Source organism: Megalops cyprinoides, chromosome 11 (assembly GCF_013368585.1).
Source record: "Megalops cyprinoides isolate fMegCyp1 chromosome 11, fMegCyp1.pri, whole genome shotgun sequence".
In the NCBI taxonomy this organism is placed as follows: domain Eukaryota; kingdom Metazoa; phylum Chordata; class Actinopteri; order Elopiformes; family Megalopidae; genus Megalops; species Megalops cyprinoides.
Window position 1 is genome coordinate 37,833,698 of NC_050593.1, and position 24,925 is coordinate 37,858,622.

A 24,925-nucleotide genomic window follows, 5' to 3' on the forward strand; every position below is an offset into this window, starting at 1 on the left:
ACAGGGGGAAAATAATGTAATAATGAAGAACCCAAAGCTCTACTTTACATCACATATAATGCTATCACAAAAAGGCAGGGCCAGAGCAACGCTCTCTACGGTCAGAGATTCAGTTCTGCTACTCTCAATACTGTAGGTGTGTATGTTCATTCTTTGTTCGAGTTGAGAGACTAACGTTACAGTTCTTTTTTTTCCCAATAATATTTTTGAAACTCATATTTGATAACTCTAAAAGGAAAAGATACGCTATTTCTGGGGCAACTGGTGCAATTTCTCATCTGAGTTTTTTAATAATTTCAAAACTAATTACATTGTGTATCAGCTTGTTTTCCATTTGTGCAAAATTGATTTCTGTAAGATTAAAAGCTAAAGCTCCCTTATTCCTGCTCCACACACACACAGAGCACCTGGAGACACTTTGCTGAACACGTACACAATGCAATATTGTTATTTATTGACATAAATTAGAGACCCCCTTTACTCTTGTTAAACCTTTTTTTTTTAAATTCTGTGTGCTAGAATAACACAGAGAGCAAAAACTGCTATAGACAGCTCATCTTTAAGACGAGCTCTGGAGCAATGCTCTGAATAGGGCCTCTATCTGACATGCAAAAAAGGAGCAGTGGCAAAGTCAGCCTCTCAAGCACCAGCAATTCTGATCATTCTGGGATGGTTATGTCATACCAGAAAACACAGATGCAGATTCAAAACACCCAGCTAGAATTTCATCATACCAGACAACCACTTCGCCCAACTGTAGCTGCGTTTACGGTCAGAATCTTTGCCCTCATCATCCTGTAAAGCAGTGTTTCCCAGTCCTGCTCCTGGAGGCCCACCGTCCTGCATATCTTCTATCTCTCCTTGCTCTACCTACCTGACTGAACTCATCAGTGGCACTTTTGATTAGCTGAGCACACCAGCAAGGATAGATAGAAGATATGCAGGACAGTGTGCCTCCAGGAGTAGGATTGGGAAACACTGCTGTAAAGGACAGTTCCTGTCACCCGAACGAGGAGGATGCCATGATCAAATGTTTCAGAATATATTTTAACTCACTGTTCCATGATGCTTTTCGGCTTGGAGATGAGCACCTTCCTCTGCTACACACTCAATCAAGCACTTGCAGACATTAAATTCCCATGCCTACTGCACAGCTCTGTCCTAGCAGTACATTTGCTTAGCACTACCAGTACACTCTTCTACATCTCAACTTTTGACTCATATATATATATAGCAGGTTTTGGTCTATGCTCTTATGCAATTATACATTTTTTCTTGGTAACTAATGGTAACTTCTTGGTAATGAGTCTATATCTGATGCATGAAATGTTCACCATGTACAGCCATACAGGCCATTTGCTATCAGCCTCCGTGGTGAGCTGTGGCTGCAGACTCCGTGGTGAGCTGCAGACTCCGTGGTGAGTGCACCTGTACCCTCTCAGGCTGCTCTGACACACTTAAATATGTTTACTTTCATCCCCCAGCTGCAAAGGATATTTCTATCTGAGTTAACTGAATCACAACTTCAAAAATCACAACAGCAGTTGAGTGTATGGATTTGGGGGGGGGGGGTGTCTGTTGTTTAAACACTGAAATACAGCTTTCTGTTTATCATGACAGTGAGACATAGGGATTAGTGCCACAGATTATCTTAAACGTATTGTATTTATCTCCACTTTACCAAACCAAAAGGTCATCATTGTCGCCATTTAATTAGGCTTCACATCATATCAAACAGAACGAGTCATGACCGAGTCACGCCCCTCACTCTTTCACTGTGCACCAGCTTTACCTCTCTAGAATGCAAAAGAAAAGTAGCTGCTCCCCTTGACCAGTGCCTGCTCCAGTTTTCAAGTTTCCTGTTTGCTGTAACGTGCTTTCCTGTTAATCAGAGAAATGCTGCCCTCCGGTGTTGGCTTCCTGTAACTAAGTCACCTAAAAGGACAATGTGAATTAAACTCAAGGCTTAAAAAACTCTTGTTTTGATATGTGCACTCTGTGTTCAAGAAAATTCAGGTAATGCTTTCTATGATTTTATTTTATATTGTCATCGTTTGTCAAGGTTAAATCAATTACTTCTATGGAGAATTGAGAGCATTTGATTAGCTTTCCAATATCCAGATGCATTTCAAATACTTTCTTTCCACAGCCTCACTAGTCTGCACATGCAAACTGAGGGCCAAGACAGAAAAACAGGACAGGAGGAATCTCTATGCTGAACAGCTGAAAGTGTCACCCCTTCCTTTTATGAACAGGTCTGTGGACATAATGTGGTCTAATTCACAGAGCACTAAAGCAGTCAGTTCGGCACTTCCCTCTTTGACTTGGCGTTGCTCAGCCAAATGGCAAACGGAGCAGCCCAGCGCACCTCAGTGCTGGCGGGGGAGGTGTGAAGAGCAGTCTCCAGGAGAGCAGTGGGGCTGTCCTTGGCACTGGGGAGCAGGAGTTGGTGCGGACACCCTGAGGCCCAACCTGGACGTGCTCTCAGTGCTGTGTGGGGCGTGTCTCAGTCTCTACAGCAAGCCTGGGGGTGGCTAGTTCATCTGTCTCCTACCAACACAGAGGAAAGACCTGAGGGTTACAGCACAACACCACCTATGCATGCAGACATTTAAAGAAACAGCACCATATATGGAGACTACAGTGGAATATGTACGTCAATAAGAAAAAGACAAAAATTGTTTGCTGTATATTTTCTTTTTTTTTTTTTAATTTTCTCATTTTCTTGCTTCATTTAGTGTTTGCTATGATTGATGTAACTCAAGACTTAGACTCAGTTTATGTATGGAATAAATAAGGACATAATTTAGACAATTTACTCCATGTGTATATCTAATCCCTAATAACAAAGGATCATAATAAACCCAACATCATGTGTAAAATATTTGTGGGTACCTGAATATAATCACATTTTACTTTAAACAGCTATTTTTTCAAGAAATACAACAATGATACTGTGTGATCTGTGGCTCGGAGAACCCACTGCAGGACATGGAGCACTGCAGTGTAAACTGGGTTTTTCACAAACTTTGCAGTCGCCACAAAGTCATCAGGCAAGGAGAGGTGGAAACTGGAACACATCTTGAAAGTAAGGTGAGTGATGATTCAGCTTGCTCAAATTTATCTCCAGTGTCATGCTTTAGAAGCTGACTACTTTTCCCTATGAAATAGAGAAGCAGAATAATAAAAATCTCTCCAACTATGTGCCTTAACTAAGAGGTGATGGGATGCTGACTGACATCTGCTAACACACCCTCTGCTTCTCCAGCCTCCACAGTGGGTGGTGCACCAGCGTACCTGCAGTGGCTGTGTCTCTGTCATAGCGGCAGCCTCACGGGTTTGGTAGATGACAAAGGCGACGGTGACCCAGGGGGGGGCAGAGAGTCCCCAGGCAGGCTTATCCAGGCCCTGCTCCTGCTCCTCCTGGTGCTTCGTCTTCACTGGGGGCAGCTGAGGTTCGGGGTGGGGTATCGCAGCCTCTGAGTGGTGCTGCACCAGGTGAACAGTCGCTATTGGAACCAGGCTGGATGGAACCAGAATGTTCTCTGCCAGCATTCTCTCCTCTGAAGAAAAAGGACAAGAACTGGGTCACAGTTTCCTGATCTCAACAACAATGCGCCACTTCAGAGGCATTCAGCGTCAGTGTATGCCAGATTTACAGTGTTAAACAGTTTCTCTCCAGAGGTCCCTTGATATGTCCACTTATTTTTATTTCAATTCCATTCAATACAATAGCCTCAGTCTTACCTGCATTCTGTCCTGTAAGACACTGAATGAGGGAGAAAAAGAGGAGGATAACGAGGGAGGATATTCCAATTCCTCTGAAGGTAGTTGTTGCTCCTAGAACACACCGGCAGGCATGGACACAGCAGGGTTAGGGAGTCAAAGTATAAAGCCCTCAGTCAACAGTACCCACAACTGGCTGAGCAAGCAGGTACCCTCCATAGAGTAATGATGAATCATAAATTAAGATACTGAAATATCTGTGAATTTAAAATAACAGTTAATTGATATTATATATGTTATATATATATATGTTATATATATATATATATATATATATATATATATATATATATATATATATATATATATATATATATATATATATATATAAATAATAGTATAATAGAATAATAGTAAAGACATCAAAACTATGAAATAACCCAAATGGAATTATGCAGTGACCAAAAAAGTGTTATAAACAAATCAAAGTTCAGTGAAGATTTCAGTGAAGATCAATACTGTACATGCAACAATTCCATATGTTCCATATGTCACTGTAGCGCTTTGTCTGCCTAAAGGCCTTGAGATCCTGAGCAGAGTGAGATAAAGCAGGTGTTAATGATGAACGGGGAGGACACACTGTCATCAGAACCGGCTGCGTTCGGGAGGGGTGGCCAATCAGATTAGTGTTCCTCCATTGCTTTCACTTTCAGATGACCTCCAGAAAATGCCTTCACTACTGGCACTACCCATAAGCCTTTGCAGTATGATCAGAGCCAGGGCTATGAGCAAGTTAAAGAAGCTGAAGGCACTTCTTTCAAAAGAAATAAGGACAGAGAAATCCACATGGAGACTGAAAGACACACACTAAAGCCGCAGTAAAGGGGAGGTCTGCTGCTGTCAGGGATTCCATACCGAAGTAGTTGACAAAGACCCCTCCCAGCATGGCGCCACAGCCGCGGCCCAGACCCAGGTGCAGGCCCTGCAGGATGCCCTGGGCGGAGGTGCGGAGGACGGGGGGCACAGCCGCGCTCAGGTACGAGATGCAGGCCGCCCACACCAGAGCATGCGTCACACCTGGCCACAAACAGACACACACACCTTCACATCAGCAGCTCAGCGGGATCACCACACACTGCTGCTCCTCTGCAGCACAGCCGCCTGGCTGCACCACACGCTCAACAGTGCTCTCAAAACGTCTGTGAAATTCTCTTCACCCATGTTTTTATGGTGTCAAAGATGCTTACCAATAAATATGTACTAATGGCAGAAAGACACAGTGCAGTAGCAGAAGTGAATCTGCCATGATTCACAACGCTGTGGGCTTTACTGCAAACAGGTGTGGTCAGTTTCTCCAGCAGCAGTCTTCATGCTAATCTACAGCCTCAGAACAGTTTATTCAGGCAATTCACTGCTACACTCATCCTCTAACACCTGTGACTTCCTGTGCCTAATGCAAATACACCCAGCTCAGAATGGGTAGAATACACATGCAATCTTAGTGAAAGTAGACTGTGCTCTGATTTAAAACAGGGGTGCATAGATCAAGAAAACCACAGTAAAATATGCAGTCAATGTTTTACGTACAGAGGAGATTAAAGATTCAAATGTTTTGGCATACTGCCTTCATGAACACAATGGTGTTTTTCAGATGCAACCTTTTACACCTACCTCTAAAATGTCAAAACAGGCATACAAGATCATTACAGAGGACTTGCTTGTCAGTGTCTCTCTTTTCAGCAAGGTTATTAACAAGATGCCAACTCATGGCAGCATATCAAAAAGGAATAAACATGTTTATGAATGCACCGCTGAGCACAGGGCCGTGCTGTCCCTGCATCACTGCTTTATCTCAGTTGTAAAAATATGCAACAGCACAATAAAATTCGATTGACTGATTGATTGACTGATTGATCCACGTCAATGTAAAAACAGTTTGCATTTATCAGGTTGCTTTAGCTGCTATAAGCCATATTCTTTAGGAATGTGATATGGACAATATGCGCTACTGTTTTAGAGAATGTCTGTGTCTACTGCTCTTGCTCCTTTAAGTGAAAATTGAGTTGCCATGCAAAAGAGGCTATCTGACATGCAAAATCATGAGATAAGACGAGACTTCCTGTCCTTAGATGCACTTAGACTCACTGCAGTACAATATAAAGGCTTCCAATTGAAATATCTCCACCTTCTAACATTAGCAAACGAATCAGACTGACTGAAACAGTCACTCACCCTGAAGCAGCTCCATAGGCAGAATGATCCAAGCATTTTGCAGGTAGGAGATGTACAGGTAGCGCGCTGTGTTGCAGGCCAGGCCAATGTACAGCACCCTGCAGGACAGGAGACAGCAGCGTTACATCCAACAGTGTGCTGCTCTGGCAGCCTCCCAGAGGGGCCCATCACTGCCTGACATTTCCTGCAGTGCCTTTAAGGGCAGAGACAGAAGCAGACTCCTGTGCTGCAGTCCCTTCCAGGAAATGACTGCCATTTCCTAAAAGACCCAAAGGTCTCACTTGAACAAGCATTGATACCAAACCTGCTGTCCAGGGGTGGAGCCACACCCTCTGAACCCCCCCCCCCCCTCGCTCTGCTACACCTGCTGTCCTATCCACACTGGAATGATGACACGTGTGCTTTTGGCACAGTAATGAATTCTACATGTCAAGACAGGAGCTGAGGAGTAATGTGAATTTAACCTGTGGATTGCATGACATCCTATATGCTACACTGCGTACAGTGTACACATACTGTGCCATTCTTCAGCAATGGCTGGCCTACACAAAACCTGAGACTGTTATCCGTTACTGTTCCAGCACACGGCGGAACAAAGACACACGAGCCTGGGATGCTCAGAAGAGCTTATCAAACAACCACAAGAGAGGAGGAATTTCACTGGCTTTTACTTAGTAGTACAACAAAATGTATGGCAGGCAGACAAATTCTCTGTTAAAAGGACATAAGGAGGACAGGAAAAATGTTTCTTATGAGAGCAAAAAAGATCAAAATGATCCAGGCCTTCATGAATTTCCTCTGATGCCTGAGGTGCAGCACTGCAGAACCTCCTGGGACAAACACACATCCCGGGACTCACACACACACACACACACACACACACACACACACACACACACCCACCCGGGACACACACACACACACACACACACACGCACACACACACACACACACACACCCACCCGGGACACACACACACACACACACACACACCCACCCACCCGGGACACCCACCCACCCACCCGGGACACACACCCACACCCACACACACACACCCACCCGGGGCACACACACACACACACACACACACACACACACACACACACACACACACACACCTACCCGGGACACACACACACACACACACACACAGCCACCCGGGACACACACACACACACACACACCCACCCGGGGCACACACCCACCCGGGACACACACACACCCGGGACACACACACACCCGGGACACGCACACACCCGGGACACGCACACACACCCAGGACACACACACACCTGGGACACGCACACACACCCAGGACACACACACACACACACCCGGGACACACACACACACATACCTGGACACACACATCCGGACACACACCCACCCGAGACACACACCCACCCCAGACAAAAACAACCTTTAAAGTAACCCACGTCTGACAGATTACTGTAGTTATAATACATGTGTGTCAGACACAGATTTCAGTCTAAAGTCTGAACACTCCACAGATATCACCTTAGATCCATATTCTCAACAAGCACGAAGAGAGGCTAACAGATTCAGAAGCGTAAGGTAAGACTATTTAGTCTGGGTATAATAAACCAACTGCAGACTTTAAATTAAACTGCAGGTTGATAAAAAAGCAGAACTAGTGATATGGCAGGCACCTCACCCTGCCAACTGCCACTTCATGCAAAGTGCCGTGGAGATGCTGCAACCTCCCTTTCACTTGCAACCTACAAAGATGCCACAGGTTGCAGTGCAGAAAACAGTCGGTTGAAATGCAGAATCCTCTTCTTACTGTAGTGTAAAACAGCCTGCTGCCATTTTCTCTTTGAACTCAGTGTGTGTTCCTTCTGCCAAACTATAACATTTAAAAGAGATCTTAGTGCTCAGCAACTGGTTAAAACCATACAGCCAGCTTTGAAATAATCAGCTATGTATTTTCATTTTACTATTCACATTTTCAAGAATTTGTTGAAATCTCTTATTTTCAAATGATCTGTGACCTCCATGTGTGAAATTGTAACCTTACCTATAACACCTAACACAGTCCATAGCCATTTTCCAATGCCAAAAAATTGTAATCAGGTGTTACTAGTGTTACTGAGTGCACTAATCACTCTTAACATGACTTTGTTAATATCACAATGGGAAATAAATGAACTGCTGGGGCAGGTGGTCCATCCAAACCACTAAAACTGCAAAGGAAAGCTGGAGGACAAACTAAGTTGGCCTGAAAAGCCTAACATGGTAGATGGAGTTCCAAACTTTTTTCCTCAGCATTTGCTACAATGTTCAGATTCTGAGCATCTATCCATGTTAGTCAATGGGAAAATCAACATAAAATCATAAGCATCTCAAAAAATATATTAGGTTTTGACACAAAAAACACAAGCAACACAATCCCATACTCCCTGAAAAGCTGTAGGAGTTACATACAGAAAATCAATGGAATGAGAAATAATTGGAAGAACAGTAAGTTGGATTTTTCAAGCAAAGTTAATAATTATTTCTTGTCCCAATATTCCTCTAAACAAATAAGATCATACAAGACCCTGTTATCCTGGAATCAATCTTCTTGTTTGAGAGCTACCTTGACTAATGACCAAGAACAACTCACAAGTCATCACTGACAACACTGGAGGATCCCTCCTGAACACTTTCATGTGTCCACGGTACTGCTCTGTGACTCATGAACGTGTGAGAGAAGGTTTCAAAATTCATGAATTCACACAGAAACTGAGCTTCAATAAAAATAAACAGAAAATTGAAATGTTTCTTCCAAATATATGGTGAAATTACACTTCTCTTCGTAAATTCATGCTGACTAAACAGCACAGTCATAACGGGTGGGGTGTCAGTGACACAGCAGGGTTTGAGCCGTGTCTCTGTGTGCACTACTGAAGTTATTACACAATTGGTTAAGGTTAAGGTTCAATGATGGCTTTAAATTCAGCAAGCTAGAAATTAATTCTTAGATTAATTTAGCTGAATTTCCCATAAATGTGGCGATCACAACAAAGAATTAGTTTCAGCAGGCAACCATGGGCTGTTGCATTCTTTAAAAGAAAAACATGAAGCTGAAAGAAATGCACCACAGAGGCCTCGGGTCAGAGAGATTCACAGTACAGATTCACTGCTGTATTGTACACTGTGTGTTTCGTAAGAGGCTCTGCATCAGTGTACTCCAGCTGATTGTACCTGATGTGACCCAGCAGCTGAATGAGCTGGTGACTGATGAAGTAGGAGGTGAGCTCAGAGGAGTGGCTCAGCACCGAGCAGACACCAAAGAGCGTAGGGCTTCCCTGCAGGTCCTCCAGATGCCAGTACAAGAAGGTGAACACAAACCCGTACCCAAAACCCATGAACCAGGCCACAAAGAGCACTGTGCCATACTGCACGCTACACAACAGCTTGATCAGGTCGCTGTAGTGGTACGGCTGCTGGCTGCTGCTGCTGCTGCTGTCGGAGACTGCAGCCTCTGCAGGAATCCCCTCTGCAGAGCAGGAGGTCTGAGCCACATGTGGGATCTCCACATCCTCCCTCTTCTCCAACTCCTCTGGCCTGTAATCGCCAGTGTCAAAGTAGAACTGCGTGGCCACTCCCAGAGCTATGCCCATCAGCACCCCAAACACAGCAAAGGCGATCTGGTAGTTTTTGTAGTCAGGAATGGCGCACCCTGCTCCTTTGATAAAGGGCCTGATGTGGGTGTGGTCGACCCAGATCCCCACGGACAGCATGGCCAGGCCCCAGCCCAGGGACCCCCACATCCTCTGCAGACCGTAACGGTCCCGCTGCGGCCCCAGATACTGCAGCGTGGCTGTGTCTGCGACAGTCACCGCAGGGGCACTGAAGAACTCGCCGATGATAACCAGCAGCAGAATCAGCAGGAAGACGGCCTGCACCTGCTCTGTGCTGTAGATAATGATGTGCTCTTTCAGTCTGGAGGTACTGCTGCTCGGGGACGTTGATTTGGTTTTCGCTGTTTTTGTGGTTGTGGAAACAGTGGAAAGGGATGCAGTGTCTGTAGGATTGGCAGAGCCAGACGGAGTGACTGTGGACTTAGCACCAGTACTTCTGACATATCTGCTTTGATAACTACATACAGGAAGTAAATTCTGAAACAGTGGAGGGAGGCCAAAGAATTCTCCAAGCAAATCTCTTCGACTCCTTGTGTTATTGCCTGGAGGCGTGTGGTGGGTGGCGTTGGGGATAGCCACTGCTGTGTTCTTCTCCACACAGCTCATGACGGCTGGCTTGACAAAGCCGATGCCACAATTGAACAGAATCCAGCAGAGTACGGAGAAGAGCAGGACGGTTTTGCCCTTTCTGAAGCGGTCAGCCACCATCCCCCAGAATGGAGCGCTGCAGAACTCAATGAAGTAGCGGATTCCCACCAGCAGCCCACCCTGGCTGGGAGACATGCCCAGCTGCTTGTAGTACACTGCCAGCAGGGGGTGCAGGGAGCCATACGCAGCATAGAAAAAGAAGTAGAACACCTTGGAGATGAGGAGGTGGTTGCCGACGCCGACACATCCCGTCTCCAGGCCTTCCCTGCCCTGCTGTGAGGCTGCAGGGGGGCCCTCTGACATCGGCACTGTAGGAGTGCTGTCCGTCACCTCCCTCAGCGAAGGGGCACTGGATGGCTTGGCCAGAACATACTTCCTCTTCTGCTCCTCCTCCTCATCAGCAAGGATAGCCATTGGATCATCTCCTGCCATCTCTGCAGGAAAATTAACACAGGGTCCTAAGGCAGCATGAAGAGGCTCTCCTTCTAGATATCAGTTATCACCTTGCAAAATTTTTTTACACTGCCATACATGTACAGTCAGAGAAAACACAACACATGATGAATTGAAATAGCAAACTGTGATCTGCCTTCTCCACAAAGTTTTTACAAAATCTATTGCCATAATAACAGGAGTGGGTACAGCATGGTTGGTCTCAGTATTAACTCCTCCCGGTTGTGTGGGTCTCTTGAAATGGCCTCATATGCAAATGACTGTTGTGATGTGTGAACAGCATTTATTAGAGCAGTGTTTCTCAGTCCTACTCCTGGAGCCCCCCTGTCCTGCATATCTTCTATCTATCCTTGCTCCAAATACACCTGATTGAAATTAGTGTGATTAAAAAACAGGTGTGCTCAGCTAATCAAAAGTGCCACTGTTGAGTTCAGTCAGGTAGGTAGAGCAGGGGGGCCCCAGGACCAGGATTGAGAATCAGTGTATTAGAGTAACACGGGGCTGAATTTTACACAAGAATACATTTTCTGTTCACCTTTAATAACAAGGGATGATGGATTGGTGTTCTTCTGTTTAAATTCTGTAGAAATGTCATCCTTGAGAATTCTGAATCCAATTATAAAAGTAAAACAGCTCTGTTCGATGCTGAACAGGGGTATACTACTCTTTTCCTCTACAAATTACGTTTATTGCCGTAGATGTAGGTGGGAATACAATTAGTCTTTTTAAACACCAAAAGTCAATATCATAGTGAGATGGTAAACGTAAGCATTACTTTAAGCTGAACAGTAAATGTTTTCGTGCAAATTTCCTACAACTGGTTTCCACATATCTGGACTCCTAATTTGCACGTGCAAACTTCCTGGCAACCAGCGTTCCTGCAGAGAAATGAGTGCGATATGCGTGTGCGACAGACATTGCCAATGAACAGTTACCACACTAGAGAATTACACATCTTCACCATGGAATATGAGGCTATGGGATCCGTGCTGTCAGCCGCATGTGAAATGAATGCTACTCCTGACATCTGAACAAAACTGGCGAACGTGTCATCGTTTGTTCGTTAATCCCTTCTTAAACTCATCAAAACGGAGACAAATTAAATTTTCAAACGGCGATTATCCCACAGCTAAATTATGAATTTTGTGAAGACGATTTCGTTCCTGCGTTTGGATATTCACTGATGATTAAAAATACAAGTTAAAAATACAGCAACAGTGGGAAAGGTCACAAGTACATCAACAGGCGACTGCTCCCAGTAAATTACGTTAAACGTTTTAATTTTGTAATTAAACACTCAATCTTATTCTCCTCAATAGGTCAGCAAACCGATCAAAAACAAAGCAGTGAAGTCAGTGTGAGAGGAATCATCCTTACCTGAAAAGCGTGTTTGGAGTTCAGCGCCAGGATCGCCGCTGCAACCTGCCGGCAGGTAATCTGCTGTTATCCTGAACAATGAGTTGCTTTCTCCTTTTATGCGACGCTTTATCGGTGGCTAACGTGCGTTAACAGAGAGGAAATGACGGTCTGACAGACTGGGAACAAAAATCAGCCCAGGAACTTACGTTACAGCGGGCTCAATATGTGTCAAAACGAACAAACTACTGCCGCAGTCAGAGCTGCAGCCGCAGTCGCTCAGAGTCCCATGAGCGTGTTTAGAAACATCACTTCGGTACTTAGCCTACTCTGTGCAAAGTGGGCAATTATTAAGGAGATGTAACTGGACACCAATGGAACTGACCACGGAGTCAAAATTCACATATAGGCATGTTAAAGGCACATATAGGCAGGTTAAAGCACAGACTTGTCCCACGCGAAATCTGTGGAGCAGGAGCACCGTTATCAAGGAAAATGCTGGGCGAGTTCAAATAGGGAGGGGCCATTCTAGGGTACCGGTATACATACATATAAAAGAGGAACCGCCACTCAGTTCCGAACAGATCGGAAGGGTCATTTCCCTACGGCCAGTCAGCGCCTACCGGTGATGATGTCTCTCAGCCCGCTTGAAAGCATCAGACTCAATGAGAAAAATATTGTTTACTGCGAAATGAACAATATGAAACAAATGTTCTCCATCCCAGTTCAGTCTTTCAGGGTTAGTTTTAATGGCCGTTCTTTAAGGAGAGGCTAAGCATTGCACGCCTACGTACTGTACATACAAACCAAACCTTGATGCTCATTTGGATGTTACATCCCTAAATAGACCAAATGTCCCAACGTATTTGTCGCAGAACATCATAGCACTACTCCAGGTGATGTCACTAGCTGTTACAGATATGCTGTTACAGACTCATGCATGCAAGTAGCCGCGAAATGTGTGCATCATATTCAAGTGACTGCATGTCAGATTGCAGTATTTGAAATATTGTGCTGTAACCATTGTAAAACTCTGACTATCGAAGTGTTTTAGTTACTGTTTAAAAATAAACATTATACACATTGCACACTGTACAGTCATACTGTACTTCATACACCGTTGCAGACTCTGGGTGACTGGTATATTACACATATGCATGGTAACGTTACAGTAGATCCCTAAATTAATTTCTCCACTTTAATACTTCTCAGTATACTAACTTATCACAGCATGTACTACTTCAATCACATTTATTTTCACAGAAAAAGGTCAGTACAGGTAAAAGGTCCAGTGCAGCTAAATTAATCAACAAAACATGCATTCTTGAAACAGCTTTCTCTACACATGCTTGCATTCTAAATGTATATTTAAAATACTGTCCAATGTTTTGAAATATGCATTAAAATATTACTTTCTTTTTATATTCTGTTATTGCTTTACTTATTTGTGGAAATCATATGCTTTGCAGGAGAATGCATACATAACACAAAAAAACATGATTATGGAAAAAATACAAATATACTGCATTTCTTAAAAAGTCGATGTGGGAAAAAATGCCCACGCGTATAAAAGCTGCAATGTTAAGCTGTTTGAAGTGGGGGAGACAGTAGGGGGGACAGTGGATGACAGAGTGGGGGAGAGAGTGAGGGAGAGAGTGAGGGAGAGAGTGGGGGAGACAGAGGGTGAGAGAGTGGGGGAGAGAGTGAGGGAGAGAGTGAGGGAGAGAGTGGGGGAGACAGAGGGTGAGAGAGTGGGGGAGAGAGTGAGGGAGAGAGTGAGGGAGAGAGTGGGGGAGACAGAGGGTGAGAGAGTGGGGGAGAGAGTGAGGGAGAGAGTGGGGGAGAGAGTGAGGGAGAGAGTGAGGGAGAGAGTGGGTGAGAGAGTGGGTGAGAAAGTGAGGGAGAGAGTGAGGGAGAGAGTGGGGGAGACAGAGGGTGAGAGAGTGGGGGAGAGAGTGAGGGAGAGAGTGGGGGAGAGAGTGAGGGAGAGAGTGAGGGAGACAGTGGGTGAGAGAGTGGGTGAGAAAGTGAGGGAGAGAGTGAGGGAGAGAGTGGAGGAGACAGAGGGTGAGAGCGTGAGGGAGAGAGTGGGTGAGAGAGTGAGGGAGACAGTGGGTGAGAGAGTGGGTGAGAGAGTGAGGGAGAGTGTGAGGGAGAGAGTGGGTGAGAGAGTGAGGGAGAGTGTGAGGGAGAGAGTGGGTGAGAGAGTGAGGGAGACAGAGGGTGAGAGAGTGAGGGAGAGAGTGGAGGAGACAGAGGGTGAGAGAGTGAGGGAGAGAGTGGGTGAGAGAGTGAGGGAGACAGTGGGTGAGAGAGTGGGTGAGAGAGTGAGGGAGAGTGTGAGGGAGAGAGTGGGTGAGAGAGTGAGGGAGACAGTGGGTGAGAGAGTGAGGGAGAGTGTGAGGGAGAGAGTGGGTGAGAGAGTGAGGGAGACAGTGGGTGAGAGAGTGAGGGAGAGTGTGAGGGAGAGAGTGGGTGAGAGAGTGAGGGAGACAGAGGGTGAGAGAGTGAGGGAGAGAGTGGAGGAGACAGAGGGTGAGAGCGTGAGGGAGAGAGTGGGTGAGAGAGTGAGGGAGACAGTGGGTGAGAGAGTGGGTGAGAGAGTGAGGGAGAGTGTGAGGGAGAGAGTGGGTGAGAGAGTGAGGGAGACAGTGGGTGAGAGAGTGAGGGAGAGTGTGAGGGAGAGAGTGGGTGAGAGAGTGAGGGAGACAGAGGGTGAGAGAGTGAGGGAGAGAGTGGAGGAGACAGAGGGTGAGAGCGTGAGGGAGAGAGTGGGTGAGAGAGTGAGGGAGACAGTGGGTGAGAGAGTGGGTGAGAGAGTGAGGGAGAGTGTGAGGGAGAGAGTGGGTGAGAGAGTGAGGGAGACAGTGGGTGAGAGAGTGAGGGAGAGTGTGAGGGAGAGAGTGGGTGAGAGAGTGAGGGAGACAGAGGGTGAGAGAGTGAGGGAGAGTGTGAGGGAGAGAGTGGGTGAGAGAGTGAGGGAGACAGAGGGTGAGAGAGTGAGGGAGAGAGTGGAGGAGACAGAGGGTGAGAGCGTGAGGGAGAGAGTGGGTGAGAGAGTGAGGGAGACAGTGGGTGAGAGAGTGGGTGAGAGAGTGAGGGAGAGTGTGAGGGAGAGAGTGGGTGAGAGAGTGAGGGAGAGTGTGAGGGAGAGAGTGGGTGAGAGAGTGAGGGAGACAGAGGGTGAGAGAGTGCGGGAGAGAGTGGAGGAGACAGAGGGTGAGAGCGTGAGGGAGAGAGTGGGTGAGAGAGTGAGGGAGACAGTGGGTGAGAGAGTGGGTGAGAGAGTGAGGGAGAGTGTGAGGGAGAGAGTGGGTGAGAGAGTGAGGGAGACAGTGGGTGAGAGAGTGAGGGAGAGTGTGAGGGAGAGAGTGGGTGAGAGAGTGAGGGAGACAGTGGGTGAGAGAGTGAGGGAGAGTGTGAGGGAGAGAGTGGGTGAGAGAGTGAGGGAGACAGTGGGTGAGAGAGTGAGGGAGAGAGTGGAGGAGACAGAGGGTGAGAGCGTGAGGGAGAGAGTGGGTGAGAGAGTGAGGGAGACAGTGGGTGAGAGAGTGGGTGAGAGAGTGAGGGAGAGTGTGAGGGAGAGAGTGGGTGAGAGAGTGAGGGAGACAGTGGGTGAGAGAGTGAGGGAGAGTGTGAGGGAGAGAGTGGGTGAGAGAGTGAGGGAGACAGAGGGTGAGAGAGTGAGGGAGAGAGTGGAGGAGACAGAGGGTGAGAGAGTGGGGGAGACAGAGGGTGAGAGAGTGGGTGAGACAGAAGGTGAGAGAGTGGGTGAGACAGTGGGGTCACAATTTTCCCTCTTAGGCCTGCCAGCTATTCCATGTTATTATGTTTCACCTTCAGTAATTTCTCCATTATTATACCATACAGTCACATTTGCTACAGAGAGCCCAGACAGGGCTGGTGCTGGGTTTTGCTCAAGGCCTTTTTATTCAGGTCATGTGCATTGAACAGCAGTTTCTGTGCTGCCACAGCTCAGTGGGACAGTCCTTCAGATTTCAGTCTGAGTGGATCACCACATGGCCACAGAGGGGACACTAGCTCTGATAATTGTAGGTCACATGATTGTCCTCACACCATTGCTTGCCTGTGCGCTTCTTCCTGGACTTCTCTGCCATGACGATGGCGGCCACCACGGTGATCACCACGGTGACAGTGATGATGAGCACGGTGACCGTCTCTGCGATACACAGCTCTGCGTCCACCTCCATCAGCTGGTACCCCTGCAGCTCCGGTGGCTCCCTGCAGCTCAGGTTGTAGTAGTCGTCCAGGAAGAGCCTCTGCACGCTGCGCACCTTCCGGAACACTCTCTGCAGGTCGCAGTGGCAGTGCCAGGGGTTGTCCGCCAGCAGAATGTGGGTGCCGGGGGTGTGGATGCTCAGGAAGGTCTTGAAGGGTATGAAGCTCAGACAGTTGTTTGCCAGGTTGAGCAGAGCCAGGCTGGTGAGAGGGGTGAAGACACCTGGCTCAGTGCTGCTGATGTTGTTTTGCTGTAGATAGAGGACCTCCAGCGACCTGAGTGTGGAGAAGACTCCATTGCTTAGGCATCGCAGCTGGTTGTCCTCCAGGTACAGGTTGCGCAGCACAGTCATGCAGCAGAAGGCCCTCACCTGGATGGAGCTGATCTTATTGCTGCTGAGGTTGAGTCTCTGCAGGCTGTCGAGGTGCTGGAAGTTCCCGCTGTCCAGGTGGGTCAGCCGGTTCTCTGAGAGCTGCAGCTCCTTCAGGGACCCCAGGCCCAGAAAGAAGCCCTTTGTGAGGTAGGAGATGCTGTTTCGGCTCAGGTCCAGCCTCTGTAGGCTCTCCAGCGGGGAGAAGGCCCCCACAGCCACTGAGCTGATGTTGTTGTCATTGAGGAGCAGAACTCGCAGCCTCAGGAGAGCCTGGAACGCCCTGGCAGGGACAAGGCCCAGCTGGTTCAGCGACAGGTCCAAGTGTTCAGTGAAGGGGGGGATGTTGGTGGGGATGTGTGTGAGGAGCGTGTCAGAGCAGTTCATCAGTTTAAACTCCCCGTGACAATCACAGCCCTTCCTGCACCAGCCGCTGCTGTGCAGAGTGGACCTGCAGTGCAGCACCATCAGCAGCGGTAGGGCCCAGACGTACCACATCCTTTTTGATCGTCCTTCCAGAGACAATGTGGAAAAAGAAGGGGAAAAATACAAAAATGCAATTATTGTAAATAATTACAAGGCAAATATATAATGCACATGTGGAAGTTTCGCTGATTTCATTTGTCCTTTGACAGCCTATTTTTAATTAGGAAAAAACACAAGGTATTTTAGCAAAATTAAAATCTGTAATGCAAAACAGATACATGATGTTTACATATTCTGAAATCTTTTTAACATCATCTGTGAGATGCACCTACACAAGCAAACCTGAGATTAAAAACATACTGATTCATCTCATGATGGAGAGCATTTACACTGTGACTGAAATGGAAAGTAGAAACCCCTTTGCATCATCACAGAACAACAGGTAGGAAATGCTGTGTTTGATCTGTGAGTGTGAGGAGAGGAATGAGAGAGACGTTTCCTCTTACCTGTGCAGGTGAAGCTGCAGTCCAGAGTGAGCACCAGGTGAAACACAGTGCTGCACAGCTGTGGGATGGAGAGAGGGACTATTGTACTGGGGGCGTCTGTTGACAAGAGCAAGAATGGGAGCAGACGCACTCGTCAATAATTCACACCCACACGGGGAGGGGGAGCAGGACAGAGGGGCGTTTCACAGCCGCTGAGTGGAACCTGAGACTAGGTTGGACAAACACACTCCTCATCTTCAGCTGGTAAAATGAAAATGTGTGTGTGTGTGCTTTACATTAATGAGGTTAATGTGGTATTGAGATTGCACCATACAATACAGTGAACGCATGCAATGAAGATTAATGAAGTTTACATTTACATTTACATTTATTTATTTAGCAGACGCTTTTATCCAAAGCGACTTACAAAAGTGCATACAGCAAGTATAGCGACAGTACGGGGACAGGATGTGTACAGTTCCACAATGAGACAGTTCTCAGCTGAGAGCAGCGTCTGCTTGAGGACACAGTACTATTAGATTTGTACAATTACAGCCTATAGGGCAGCTAATACGCTCAAACGGCACAATGAGCGTCAGGGTAAAGGCGGCAACAAGAGACAAAATTTAAAAGCACAATTTAAAAAGCACAGCAATTTACGACAGCACTGATGGGCGGGGGGCAGCAATTGTGTGCTGGGTCAGTCCAGGTAGAGTCTGAAGAGGTGCGTCTTCAGGCCCCGTCTGAAGGACTGGGGTGAAGAAGCAGTCCGTAGCGTAAGTTCATCCATATACAGAGGTCACTGGGTAGGAGGAAATCCTGAATCTTATATGCATTCGTTTTATATTTTATATGCTTTCTCATTTCAGGAACACAGCAGTTTAGCAGCTGTATTTGACTGATAATGTCCAATTGGGAGCCAGTAGAACACTCTTAATGTAATGTAGATCTTAAAAAAGTTATATTAACCCTGATTTAAAATGTATTAATATATTCCATCAACACAGAAGTTTCAGATGATAATAATCATAGCCTTCTGAATGACATAACATGGCTGTATTTCTGATAGATGCATGACTGGCATCCATCCATTGATTGTGTAGTGTGTTAACCATGCATTTGAGATTCTTCTTGACTCTTCTCCCTGATTGCAGCAGTGCTGTGACAGATACAGCTGGCTGCCCTGGTGAGAAGCAGGCAGACCAAACATCTGATGAATTTTTCACTCCAGTCCATCCTCCATGATGCAGTGATGTGTCAGATGGCTTCTTTTGTACTTGTAAAGGAGGTTTTCAAAAAAATTTCCACAGTGCATAAGAGGAGGACGCCTACCGCAGTGCATAAGAGGAGGACGCCTACCGCAGTGCGTAAGAGGAGGACGCCTTCCACAGTGCGTAAGAGGAGGACGCCTTCCACAGTGCGTAAGAGAAGGACACCTTCCGCAGTGCGTAAGAGAAGGACACCTTCCGCAGTGTGTAAGAGGACTTCTCTGACCTGGATAAGTGCGTGTTCCATAAGGGTGAGGGATTAGAATAATGCATCCAAAGCCTCAGATTTTCCTCATCAGTTCAGTTTTTTCCCCAGTTCAGCTGACCTTCTGTCCCTGCCCAGATCAACAGGGGAGTGAGGGAGTGACTTTCATATAGCAGGGCACTGCCGTATTCTTTCATATAGCAGGGCACTCCCATATTCTTTCATACAGCAGGGCACTGCCATATTCTTTGGTATAGCAGGGCACTGCCATATTCTTTCATACAGCAGGGCACTGCCGTATTCTTTGATATAGCAGGGCACTGCCGTATTCTTTCATATAGCAGGGCACTGCCGTATTCTTTCATATAGCAGGGCACTGCCGTATTCTTTCATATAGCAGGGCACTGCCGTATTCTTTCATATCGCAGGGCACTGCCGTATTCTTTCATATAGCAGGGCACTGCTGTATTCTGGGGGCAGCCTGACCTGCACCCCCGCAGGAGCAGTGCAGGGGGGCTGCCACTCACTGACTGCATGCTGATGTTGACCTGTCATGGTTCAGTGGTCACAGGTCACCATATAATGTCAGAATCTCTAAGCAGTGAAAGCACTGAGGTGTTTTTTTCCCAGGGAACAGTTGGCAACTTGGCACTTTCTATCTTTCAGCCTTCGCTTGCTTACTAACAGTATCGGTTAAGTTTCAGATGTGTCCCCATCACCTGCACCTACTCTGCAGACAACAGCAGGCTAATACTGCTGGCTAAGAGTCTGTCTCACATTTTACAGACTATTTTCATCTATGAAATTATGATCTCTTATGGTCTCATTCTGAGAGTCACACATGGAATGCAGTATAGCACTTTTAAAGAGAAAATGTTTGGGTGAGTTATGAGGAGTTTGGTCAGTTTACTCTAAGCTATTTAATTATTTAATTGATCAAATACAAACTTTTGATTACTCCTCTGGTTCACCGTTTTTTTCATTTGTGAGGAGTTATGCAAGATTTTGAGAAAAAAAATCTGAGTAATTGGGAAAAAAAAACAATATTTGAATTTAGAAAATTAGAAATAAATCAGTGACAAATAAGTGAAAACATACCTCATTAAAGGAAATAACAGCTTACCTTTCTCGACCACTGTTGTGTTTGCAGCCCAAAGGAAAAGTGACAGGATCACAGCTGTGTCTTCATGTATCTCAGGACCTTGTGTAAAACGCGTGGATTAAGCTCACCCTATAAAGCAGCCACAGGCTATACATATGTAGCATGTATCCCTGCTGTCGTCACTCAGAGGGGATTATCACAGACCACCGCCATGCAGGAGATAAACGCAAAGCAAACGGGGCTGCAAGCAGCAGCATGAAGTTTAAACTGATGAGTTTATAATCCCTCCTCTGGATTATACAGCAAAGATGACATGACTCATATTGCTCTCTGAGTGACCACTGCAAGGATAGCTGAGGAAACCCCTGAACACACACACACACACACACCCAACACACACACACACTCACACACACACCCGGGACACACACACACACACACACACACACACACACACACACACACACACTCACACACACACCCGGGACACACACACACCACACACCCGGGACACACACACACACCACACACCCGGGACACACACACACACACACACACACCACACACCCGGGACACACACACACACACACCACACACCCGGGACACACACACACACACACACCACACACCCGGGACACACACACACACACACACACACACACACCACACACCCGGGACACACACACACACACACACACACCACACACCCGGGACACACACACACACACACACACACCACACACCCGGGACACACACACACACACACACACACCACACACCCGGGACACACACACACACACCACACACCACACACCCGACACACACACACACACACACACACACACACACACACACACACACACACACACACACACACCACACACCCGGGACACACACACACACACACACACACCACACACCCGGGACACACACACACACACACACACACCCGGGACACACACACACACACACACCCGGGACACACACACACACACCCGGGACACACACACACACACCCGGGACACACACACACACACACACACACACACACACACACACCACACACCCGGGACACACACACACACACACACACACACACACACACACACACACGGGACACACACACACACCACACACCCGGGACACACACACACACACACACCACACACCCGGGACACACACACACACACACACACACACACCACACACCCGGGACACACACACACACACACACACACACACACACACACACCACACACCCGGGACACACACACACACACACACCACACACACACACACACACACCACACACCCGGGACACACACACGCACACCACACACCCGGGACACACACACGCACACACACGCTCACACCCGGGACACACACACACACACGATTTCAGTCCAATATTACACTTCTTTTCTCATGATGACTGTTATCAGTAATTCCACAGCTAGCATTGGATTAAATAGAAAATGTGGAAATGTTTGCTAAAATATCCACCTCACCCAAATGAACACTTCACTTTAATCCCTCCATGAGCCATTAACCAGCTGAAGGGAAAACCAGAAAACTTGAACACACTGTCCCTCATTCTTTTCTTGCAATATGATTGGCTGGCCCCTCTTCATCAGAAATGTACCACCCAGCTGCAGTGCTGCTGTTGAACAGTAGATGGCAGGATTCACCCATGTTGGGCTGTCTGGTTTTGACTGGAGGCCTTTGACTGCTGAGGCCTGCTGTAGTGTAAGCAGCTTAAGCACAATCAGACTGAACCTTCGGCAGGAAAGAACTTACATTTACATTTATTCGTTTAGCAGACGCTTTTATCCAAAGCGACTTACAAAAGTGCATACAGCAAGTATAGCGACAGTACGGGGACAGGATGTGTACAGTTCCATAATGAGACAGTTCTCAGCTGAGAGCAAGGTCTGTTTGAGGACACAGTACTATTAGATTTGTACAATTACAGCCTATAGGGCAACTAATACCATACACCTTCAAACAGCAAACTTCAACAACAAATGGTGCAATGAGCGTCAGGGTAAAGGCGGCAACAAGAAAAGCACAGCAATTTACGACAGCACTGATTGGGGGGGGGGGGGGGGGGGGCAATTGTGTGCTGGGTCAGTCCAGGTAGAGTCTGAAGAGGTGCGTCTTCAGGCCCCATCTGAAGGAATGGGGTGAAGGAGATGTCCGTAGCAGGACAGGGAGTTCGTTCCACCACTGGGGAGTGATGTAGGTGAAACGCAGATGTCTGGCAGAACGAGTACCTCCTGCCTTGACCATGCAAGGAGCGAGGCGTCCAGTTGCTGCTGAGTTCAGGGGTCGGGCTGGTGTGTAGGGCTGGATGAGTTCTTGGAGGTAGGCAGGGGCTGTCCTGTTGATTGCAGAAAAGGCGAGGGTCAGGGTCTTGAATCTGATCCTGGCAGCGACAGGAAGCCAGTGGAGGGATTTAAGCAGGGCAGTAACATGGGAGAATTTGGGGAGGTTGACGATTAGTTGGGCAGCTGCATTCTGAATGAGCTGCAGAGGCTGGGTGGTACAGGCTGGGAGGCCTGCGAGGAGAGCATTGCAGTATCCTCCTGATGTTGTGGAGGAGGATGATTTAGAATTATTTAAAACAGTAGTAACACTACAGTAGTAAAACAAACTAAAAATACAAAAGTCAAATCTGAGACAGTCAAAAGATGAAGAAATACTGCTGCATAGTCTAATAAAAAGAAATTCATTAACTGGGAGCATATATTTTGAAAGTATACTTTTCAGCTCAGTTAGTACATTGGTACAAGTGTCATTTATTGTCATTTTGGTCTATCACAATAACTTTGTTCTTTGAATTTATACAGTGCATTCAGAAAGTATTCAGACGCCTTCACATTTTTCATCTTATGTTGCAGCCTTATGCTGAAATTGTTTAAATTCATTTTTCCTCAGCAATCTACATTCAATACCCAGTAATGACAAAGCAAAAACAGGATTAAAAATAAAAATTGAAATATCACATTGACATAAGTTTTGAGACCCTTAACTTCGTACTTAGTTGAAGCACCTTTGGCAGTGATTACAGCCTCGAGTCTTCTTGGATATGATGCGACATGCTTTACACACCTGGATTTGGGGATTTTCTGCCATTCTTCTCTGCAGATCCTCTCAACCTCTCTCAGGTTGGATGGGGATCCTCAGTGGACAGCCATTTTCAGGTCTCTCCAGAGATGTTCAATTGGGTTCAAGTCTAGGCTCTGGCTGGGTCAGAGAATCTTGTTTCTCACAGTCTGAGAGTCTCCAAACTCCAAGCGGGCTTTCATGTACCTTTACTGAGGAGAGGCTTCTGTCTGGCCACTCTGCCATAAGACCCAGAACAGTGGAGTGTTGCAGTGATGGTTGTCCTTCTGGAAGTTTCTCCCATCTCCACACAGGATCTCGAGCTCAGCCAGAGTGACCGTCAGGTTCTTGGTCACCTCTCTTACCAAGTCCCTTCTCCCCTGTTTGCTCAGTTTGGCCTGGCAGCCAGCTTTAGGAAGAGTCCTTGTTGTTCCAAACTTCCATTTAAGAATTATGGAGGCCACTGTGTTCTTGGGAACCGTCAATGCAGCAGAAACTTTTTTGTAGCCTTCCTCAAATCTGTGCCTAGACACAATCCTGTCTCTGAGCTCTGCAGGCAGTTCCTTCGACCTCATGTCTTGGTTTTTGCTCTGATATGCATTGTCAGCTAAAAGACCTTTAGAAAGACAGGTGTGTGCCTTTCCAAATCATGTCCAATCAATGGAATTTACCACAGGTAGACTCCAATCAAGGTGTAGTAACATCTCGAAGACAATCAAGAGAAATGGGATGCACCTGAGCTAAATTTCAAGTGTCATAGCAAAGGGTCTGAGTACTTAGATCAATGTGCTATTTCAGTATCTTATTTTGAATAAATTTGCAAAAATTTCTAAAATTCTGCTTTCACTTTGTCATTATGGGATATTTAGTGTAGATTGATGAGGACAAAAAAAGAATTTAAATGATTTTAGTATAAGGCTGCAACATACCAAAATGTGAAAAAAGTGAAGGGGTCTGAATACTTTCTGAATGCACTGTACAAATCCTGGCAAGAGCCAGGCTTTTTTTAAAAAGCACATTTTTACAGGTACATGTATCACATTCACACAATACAATGAAAGAACTTCCAGGAAGTATGATGAATTGTGACGTATCACATTCATCATACACATATGATAATCTGCCCATCTCTGTTTTCATAAGTGTCTATATGTGATGTCTACCTTTGTGGTCAGAGGTGTCAGTGGTGCTGGCAGTAGCTTTTCTCCATGTCAGCCTCATCCTGTCTCTTCGCATGCCACTTGTGTTCAGATGTTTCTTCTGTGTTCTCTATGTTCATGGACGAATCTAACCGAGAAATAACACAATAAAATCGATATAGTGATTATGATAGATATAGTAATTTTTGAAAATTACCCACAATTTAAAACAGTTAAAAAGATTGAATAGTGATAATAGTGTGAATGGAGAGTGGACTGAGACCCTGTCAGAGCAGCAGTGGCCCAGAAACAGAACCACCCAGAAACCACCCAGAAACAGAACCACCCAGAAACAGAACCACCCAGAAAACAGCCCGAGTGTCCTGAGAGACACTCAGCAGCATCACTTTCTCCTCCAGTTTTGTCAAACATGTTAACACAACTTAAGACACACCTGCTTTTGACACACTGATGGACACAGGAAAGGGCTTGTCTGTGGGTCAGCTCTAATTATTGTACTTGG

The 24,925-nt window shown here is 46.5% G+C and overlaps 2 protein-coding genes across 2 annotated transcripts; both read right to left on the bottom strand.

Annotated features, from left to right (window-relative positions):
- Positions 1–2,359: 2,359 nt before the first annotated feature.
- Positions 2,360–10,685, bottom strand: LOC118786243 (major facilitator superfamily domain-containing protein 6-like). Its single transcript, XM_036541352.1, has 6 exons — positions 9,166–10,685; positions 5,959–6,056; positions 4,642–4,803; positions 3,748–3,840; positions 3,298–3,563; positions 2,360–2,550 (listed from the first exon to the last, which is right to left on the bottom strand). The coding sequence occupies exons 1-6, from the start codon at positions 10,683–10,685 to the stop codon at positions 2,485–2,487; spliced, it is 2,205 nt and encodes a 734-aa protein (XP_036397245.1). The 3' UTR covers positions 2,360–2,484.
- A 5,414-nt stretch (positions 10,686–16,099) lies between these two features.
- LOC118785414 (leucine-rich repeat-containing protein 17-like) lies at positions 16,100–17,170 on the bottom strand. Its single transcript, XM_036540028.1, has one exon. It carries the CDS (start codon positions 17,168–17,170, stop codon positions 16,100–16,102), a length of 1,071 nt encoding a protein of 356 aa, XP_036395921.1.
- Between the last annotated feature and the right edge of the window lie 7,755 nt (positions 17,171–24,925).

Coding starts and splice junctions, on each gene's coding strand:
- LOC118786243 (XM_036541352.1), bottom strand. CDS start 10,685: ATGGCAGGAGATGATCCAATGGCTATCCTTGCTGATGAGGAGGAGGAG. Junction 6,057..9,165: donor CAGCTGCTGGGTCACATCAG/GTACAATCAGCT, acceptor CCTGTCCTGCAG/GGTGCTGTACATTGGCCTGG. Junction 3,841..4,641: donor GGTCTTTGTCAACTACTTCG/GTATGGAATCCC, acceptor GGTGTGTTCTAG/GAGCAACAACTACCTTCAGA.
- LOC118785414 (XM_036540028.1), bottom strand. CDS start 17,170: ATGTGGTACGTCTGGGCCCTACCGCTGCTGATGGTGCTGCACTGCAGG.